We start from the raw sequence: 8,156 nt of genomic DNA, 5'->3' as shown, positions 1-8,156 counted from the left end.
GTCATTCTCAAACTTTGAAATCGCCCCTTGCAGACCAAGATTGAGATCATTAATATATATCAGGAAAATCAAGGGTCCCAGTATCAACCTCTGGGTAACTTCTGTACAAATCTTCCTCCAGCCTGAAAGATATACACCGATCATTACTCAGCCAATTTTGTATCCAGAACTGTCCTTTTTTTCCATGAGCTGTAACTTTCTTCACAATTCTGTTGTGTGGCACTGTGTCAAATGCTTCTTGAATGTCCACATATAGTCACATCAACAGCATCACCCTAATTAACCCTTTCTGTTACCTTTTCAAAAAACTCCAGCAAGTTAGTTAAACATGATTACTCCTTTAGAAATCCATGCTGACTCTTCCTAATCAACCAACACTTTTCCAAGTGACTACAAATTCTATCCTGAATCATTGTTTCTAGAAACTTTCCCACCACTGAATTTAAACTGATGGGTCAAAAACTGCAATATAGTGGCTCAGTGGTTAGCACTGCTGCCTCACAGCACCTGAGACCTGGGTTCAATACTGGCCTTGGGTGACTGTTTGTGTAGGGTTGCACATTTTCCCTGTGTCTGCACGGGTGTTCTGGTTTCCTCCCACAGTGCAAAGATCTGCAGGTTAGGTAATTTGGCCATGCTAAATTGCCCCCTAGTGTCCAAAGATGTGTAGGTTAGGTGGATTAGCCACAGGAAATATGTGGGGTTATGGGGATGGGTCGGTGGAGAGGGCCTGGGTAAGATACTCTGTCATAGAGTCAGTGCAGATTCAGAAGGGTGAATGGCCTCCTTCTGCATTGTAGGGATTCCATGATTCCATGCTGAGGCTATCCTTACAATCTTTTTTTGAACAAGGATCTGCAATTCTTCAGTCGTCTGGCACCTTCCCTGGGTCTAGAAAAGTCTGGAAGATTATGGCCAATGCCCTTTCAATCTTCACTCTCATTTCCTACATTGATATACTTGGGTGCGTCTCATCCCAGTCCTAGCACCTTTAAGTACCAACAGTCTATCTAATATTTCCTCATGATCAGTCTTAAACCCTACTAGTGATAATGTTTACACCTTTGTGGCCTGTATAGCATCTATTTCCTTGGTAAAGACAGATAGATGCTAAGTATTCATGTAATACCTCAGCCATGCCCCCTACCTCCATGCGTAAATTCCCTTTCAGGCCCCTAATCAGCCCTACTCCTCCTTTTATCACACTTTTTACTATACATTTGCCAATAGAAGATTTTGGGATTCCCCTTTATGTTGGCAGCCAGTCTTTTCTCACACATGCTCTTTGCTTTTCTAATGTGCTTTTTCACCTCCCTGCTGAACCTTCTGTATTTCTCTACCTGACACTTGTCATAAGCACACTTTTTCTTCTTTGTCTTAATTTCTATCTCATTTTCCATTCAGAGAGTTCTGGATTTGTTTCCCTCCCTTTTCCTTTTGAGGGAATATACCTTGACTATGTCTGAACCACTCCTGTTTTGAATGTAGCCCATTGTCCAACTACAGTTTTCCCACTTTTGTTCCAGCTTACATGGCCCTCTCAGTTCATGCCCCACTGAAGTTGACTCTCCCCCCATTAATTATTCTTACACTGGATTGCCTATTATCCTTTTCTATCATTTTCCTAAAACTTATGATACAATGATCACCATCTGTTAAATGTTCCCCCACTGACACTTGGGCTGAAATTCTCCCATCTTGCCCACCGTGGGAATCATAGCGGCTAAGACAGAAAATTCAATGGACTATTTAAAGGTCTGTTAAGCTTTGGCAGGAATTTCTGGTCTTAGGTGCATGTGTCCGGAGAATCCCATACTTCATCTACTTGGCCCATATTTCCAAGAACCAGGTCCAAAAGTGCATCCTTGCTTGTAGGACTGGACACACATTGTTATATTTTCCTGAATGCAATCTAGGAACTTCTTCCCCTCTCTGCCCTTTGCACTGTCCCAGTCTACATTTAGATAATTAAAATCCCTCTTTTATAGCTACTTCATAATACCTACATCTCTCTGTAACTTCCCTGCAGGTTGTTCTTCCACATCTTTCTCACTAGTTGACAATCTACAGACTACACTGAACAAAGTAATTTCACCCTCTTTGTTCTTTATCTTGAGTCAAATTGATTTGGTTCTTGAATCCTCTGGGACATCCTCTTTCTGCAGCACTGCAATGCTCTTCTTACCCAATATCACCATCCGTCCTCCTTTGCTTCTTTGCTTCCTCGGTATCATTTCTGAACACCTTGTATCCAGGAACACATAACACCCAGTACTGCCCTTCCTTGAATCAGATCTCTGTTATCGCCACAGTATCATATTTCCACGTGGTAGTAACACCCCAAATTATTTGGTGACACAGTGATTAGCACTGCTGCATCACAGCACCAGGGACCCAGGTTTGATTCTCAGCTTGAGTCACTGTCTGTGCAGAGTCTGCATGTACTTCCTGTGTCTGAATGGGTTTCCTCCCACAGTCTGACCATGCTAAATTCTCCCTCTGTGTACCTGACCAGGTACCAGAATATGGAGATTAGGGGATTGTCCCAGTAACTTCATTGCAATGTTAATGTAAGCCTACTTGTGATAGTAATAAATAAGCTTTAAACTTTACATGTACAGTAACTCTGATTTAGACTTTATTACTTTCTCCCTTGCTCCAACTCCACCTATTAACTTACTATTCTCTATACCAGTGCTTTCTGTCTCATTTCCAGCATTTTGTGCATCCTGGTATTCCTCTCTAATATTCTCACTTGGTTCCCACACTCCTGCTGAGTTAGTTTAAAGCCCTCCTGACAACACTAGCAAAACACTCCATAGGGAAGTCAGTCCCAGCTCTGTTTAGATGCAACCTGTTTGGCCTGTACAGGTGCCATCTCCCCTAGAGCCAGTCCCAGTAAAGCAATGCTCCCTCTTGCATCATCCTTCCAGCCACAGATTCAACAGCCTTATCCTTCAATTTCCTGTATGCACTTCTCCAACTGAAGAAATTCACTATTGGAATTGTGGCAAATGTCAACAAGGATGGGGAGGGTTGGGAGGTAGTTGGGGTGGAGTGGTAATCTGGAGGAGGAGTGGTGAGGGGCCCAAAGGAGACTTTTTTCTGTGAAAACTGTTTACTCATCATTTCCATGTCTGAGAAATCCCAGTGTTGCTTCTCCACCACTGATACACCTGAAGAGGAAATCAAATTGCTTTTGGGAGTGTTGTATTGTAAACCACTACTAATCCTGGGTCTAGGTGAGACTGTTGCTGGTGCAGGCTCGATGGACCAAATGGCCTCCTCCTACACTGTACATATTCTATGATCTTCTGTTATCTAGACCACTCAAATCCATTCAAATAAGTAACAGAGATGTCATTTTAACACCACAGCAGATAGGAAAAGTAGGAAAGCTCAGATGTAAAAACTATCAAGGTTTTCAACGTAGAAAGAGATATTTCAGCCCATTATCCTTGAAACAATACAGAATTAATCCTGTACCCTAAGCTCTACCGCCATCACATTCATTTCCAGGTGTACATCCACACTGTTCTCAACAGGTACAATGACCCCTGCCTCAATCATTAGCTTTCATAAAGCATTCCAGCCTTTAACAGCTCTGGGAGGAAGCTAAAGCAGAAAACACATGGCATGGTGGCACAGTGATTAACACTACTGCCTCACAACGCCAGGGACCTGTGTTCGATTCCCAGCTTGGATCGCTATCTGCGTGGAGTCTGCATATTCTCCCCATGTCTGTGTGGGTTTGTTCTGGTTTCCTCTCTCAGTTTGAAAGATGTGCTAGTTAGGTGCATTGGCCAGGCTAAATTCACCCTCAATGTACCTGAGGTGTCAGTGTGTGGCGACTAGGGGATTTTTCACAGTAACTTCATTGTGGTGTTAATGTAAGCCTACTTGTAACATAACAAATAAACATTGCGAATGCACAACAGCCCAATCAACTCCTGAGAGGCAAGTTCAGGTGTTATCCCCGTGGATTCTTGAGACTTTTGAATGCAGGAGCACCGCTGCCTTTGGGAAGTGTATCTCTCAGGAGGAGAGATGGTGCAACAACATGGGGATCTCATGCTTATTAACTGAGTTAGCTTCACTAACTCCACCAGTCGGCAGGGGCGGCACAGTGGTTAGCACTGTCGCCCCACAGCACCAGGGACCTGGGTTCGATTCCCGGCTTGGGTCACTGTCTGCGTGGGTTTCGGGTTTCATCCCACAGTCTGAAAGACGTGCTGCTTAGGTGCATTTGGCCATGTTAAATTCCTCCCACTCGTGCCGGAGTGTAGCAACTAGGGAATTTTCACAGTCATTGCAGCGTTAATGTAAGCCTACTTGTGACACTAATAAATAGAGTCTGCTGACCCGGCTTAGCTGAAAACTGGAGAGCGGGGATGATGGAGCTGGGGCCCAGAAGCCACATCTAGGACAGCAGCAGTTGGGAGAAACAGAGGGACCCTAGATGAAAGCAAAATAAATGCGGCGAGAATAACTGTTATGTAGTTTGGTCATATAATGTGATTTGTCTACCAGGTCCCCTCCACCTCTTTCCCAAGTCAGGAAAATAGCTGAACATTGTTTGCTTGAATTCATTGATTAATATAATCTAGTTATGTTAACATTTCCCACTGAGCCGGAACCGTTTCGTTTTTGATTCAGATCATTTTCTTTAATTTCCGTTTGATTTCAGTTCTGAGCGTTGCAGTCCGTGGCTGCCGTTCGGCTGAAAATGAAAATCGCTTTTGTCTTAAACAGGCCACAGCTGATTTTTTCTTACTCGGTGCCCAATTGTCTTGTACTTTTCTTCAGGGTGAATTCCTCACGTTTGAAAAATGAATGTGGCTACAGAAAATTCTGAGGCGTGTAAATCCAGGGTTTTTTTTTCACTTTTGCGCTGTAGAGACCATTTATACCCTCCTTCGGCTCACGGAAACTTCACTCTCTCGAATCCGAGGGCAACTGTGTGCCTCTTGTCGGAGTATTCATCTTGAGCAGGTAAGGAGACTGCAGAAAGGGCTGCATTTACTGGGGTGGTGGGGGGGTCAGGTTGGGGTGCCTCTTGCCGGTTGTTGGTGGCTCATTATTTTATATTGTTGCAGATCCCTCTAACACCCATGGCTCTTCCGTGCATCTGGAGACTTTGGGTCGCTTCGATCTTGCTGTCCGGGACCCTCAGTCTGGGCTGCCAGCGGCTTGTCACCCAGAATGCAGCCACTCTACAGAAACTGAAGCCAATGGTGAGTTTGAGCTGATCTCCACTCCTCCCGTCTAACCGCCAAGATGAATGTATGTGACAAGATTGCTCTAACCGAGATTTCTTCAGTTGCAGAGAAGCCGGTCAGTTTTAGACTGTGTGACCAGCATAAGGACACCCCTGATCCTCCCACTGTCTCTCCTCGACCTGACAGCCAACTTAACTGTAAGTATTAAGTGCAGACGGTAAATTTCTTATATGGCTGAAGCTATCACAATGTCTTTTCAATGTCTGAGCTGAGGTACAGTGTCATATTCTACAGGATTCTCTAGGGGAAAACGGTGGCGTCGTCTCTTAGCTCAGTAGATCCAGTAACCCAGGGCAATGCTCTGGGGACCTGGGTTCGCATCCCCATGATGTGGCGATGCCAGTGTTGGACTGGGGTAAACACAGTAAGAAGTCTCATAACCCCAGGTTAAAGTCCAACAGGTTTATTTGATAGCAAACGTCACAAGCTTTCGGAATGCTGTTCCGAAACTTTGTGGTGTTTGCTATCAAATAAACCTGTTGGACTTTAACCTGGTGTTGTGAGACTTCTTACTTTGAAGCCCCACACAGCAGGGGGTGAGAAAAGCAGCGCATTGCGGATGCTGGAATCTGAAACAAAAACAGAAATTGCTGCAAAATGTCAGCAGGTCTGATACCTAGAGCGGGATTCTCCGGCTGCGCTCACCTCAAAACTGGGAGAATCCCGCCCGAAATCAATGGGCCTTGGCATGACCTGCCCCCCTGCCTGCCTACTGCAATTCCTGTGGTGGCTGGGATGGGATAATTCTGGCCGTGTGGAGAGAGAATAGAACCAATGTGTCAAGTCTGGATGACTTTCCTCTCTCCACTGATGCTGTCAGACTGGTTGAGATTATCCAGCATTTTCTGATTGAGAAAGTGGGTCAGGTCCATAAGACTATAAGACATTGGAACAGAAGTAAGGCATTCGGCCCACTGAGTCTGCTCCACCATTTAATCAATCAATCAATGAGATCATGACTGACCTGATATAAGACCATAACATACAGGAGCAGAATTAGGCCATTCAGCCCATTGAGTCTGCTCCACCATTTAATTATGGCTGCTAAGTTTCTCAACCCCATTCTCCCACCTTTTCCCCATAACCATTGATCCCCTCACCAATCAAGGACTTATTTATCTCTGTCTTAAATATACTCAATGTCCTGACCTCCACAGCCTCCTGTGACAATGAATTCCATAGATTCACCACCCTCTGGCTGAAGAAATTCCTCCTCATCTCGGTTCTAAAAAGTCATCCCTTTACTCTGAGGCTGTGCCCTCGGATCCTAGTCTCTCTGACTTATGGAAACATGTTCCCCACGTCCACCCTATCCAGGCCTTTCAGTGTTGTGTAAATTTCAATAAGTTGTCTTATCTCCATTAGCCTTGTTTCCTTCACTGATTAAAGATCCGACTGTCCCAGCCTTGAACATACTTAACAACTCAGCCTTTACAAAGGGTCAGCCTGGCTCGAAACATTGGCACTATTCTCACAACAGCTGATGATAATGTCTTCTATAAGAAAATCAAGTGAAACAAACTCACCTTTAAGGAAGGAGACCTGCCATTGCAGATCCACAGTAAACTAACCATTCTGGATGGACAATTAATTTTGGTCCAGCGTCTAATGTATGCATTAAAAAAAATTCCTATGAACTAACTGCTCATGTCTAATAGGTCGAGGGCAAGAGGCTGGCTATCCGTCAAACAGTGGATCAGGTCAACCAAATTTTCAGTCATAAGCTCAGCACAACACCCTGGAACCCTACCCAGCTGGAAGAATTTCGAGGTCTTCTGTATCAACAACTGGAAGAGCTTAATGAATGTGTCGGAGAACCCGCATCAGACTCTGGGAATCAGAGAATTCACCAATACTTCCAGAAATTGAAGGAGTTCTTAGAACTGGAGGTATGGTGATTCTGTTGATGGCTGTATCCTTTGGGAAGTTCCATGTGAATAGACCCCCTCTATGAAGCAAAATCCCTCAACCTGTAAATATCCGGGGTGGCACACTGTTTAGTACTGCTATCTCACAGCGCCAAGGACTTGGGTTAGATTTCTGACTTGGGTCATGTCTGTGCGGAGTCTGCACATTCTCCCCCTGTCTGCATGGGTTTCCTCTGGGTGCTTTGGTTTCCTCCCACAGTCCGAAAGACTTGCTGGTTAGGTACATTGGCCATGCTAAATTCTTCATCAGTGCACCCGAACAGGTGCCTGAGTGTGGCGACCAGGGGATTTTCACAGTAACAACATTGCAGTGTTAATGTAAGTTTACTTGTGACACTGATAAATAAAATGTAAAAAAAAGAAACACTCCAGTCACTGCAGGTACACAATTGAGGTGCATTTAGAAAGATTTCCTGAGAAATGTCAAAAACTTCCAATGAAACATGTCAGGAAATATTAATCATTTAACTCTAACATTGGGGTGATTCAGAAGCATTTTCCCAAATTTCCGAGACTAAATTAATGCTCATATTCCCCTGAGAAAATATATAGCATGGCTTTAAAATAGTGTGTAGCTTAAAGAAAAGAAGTCCCAGTTAAACACATTATGGTCCTACTAATACATTTTGGTATTTCTGCCTTTTAGAGATATAGTGCCTGTGCTTGGAAGTTGGTTGGCAAACAGATCAGGAGCAGTTTACAAAAAATCCCAGCCATTGTAGGAAAATCGCTGAAATGACCAGGGACCGATCGTTTTAATCAGAATGGCTTCTGATGCTGGAGGAACTTGATCAATTCTTACAAATATTTTTATAATTCCCACCTATTTGTCATTGATAACATTGAATGTTTCAGCTCTCACTGCCAGAGGTAATGTTAAGTAATCATTAACTCATCACGTAATTGTGACCTTAAATTATTTTTCTTTAATATGTCCATAAAGTAATGT

At 43.9% G+C, this 8,156-nt stretch overlaps 1 protein-coding gene across 1 annotated transcript; it reads left to right on the top strand.

Annotated features, from left to right (window-relative positions):
* Positions 1-5,111: 5,111 nt before the first annotated feature.
* LOC145359256 (interferon a3-like) lies at positions 5,112-7,946 on the top strand. Its single transcript, XM_080213758.1, has 4 exons — positions 5,112-5,234; positions 5,321-5,416; positions 6,938-7,168; positions 7,854-7,946. Exons 1-4 carry the CDS (start codon positions 5,112-5,114, stop codon positions 7,944-7,946), a joined length of 543 nt encoding a protein of 180 aa, XP_080069884.1.
* Positions 7,947-8,156: the final 210 nt, after the last annotated feature.

The sequence above is a fragment of the Carcharhinus amblyrhynchos genome, chromosome 27 (assembly GCF_965287045.1).
Source record: "Carcharhinus amblyrhynchos chromosome 27, sCarAmb.v2.hapA, whole genome shotgun sequence".
NCBI lineage: Eukaryota > Metazoa > Chordata > Chondrichthyes > Carcharhiniformes > Carcharhinidae > Carcharhinus > Carcharhinus amblyrhynchos.
This window is presented reverse-complemented; position numbering and strand designations above follow the sequence as displayed.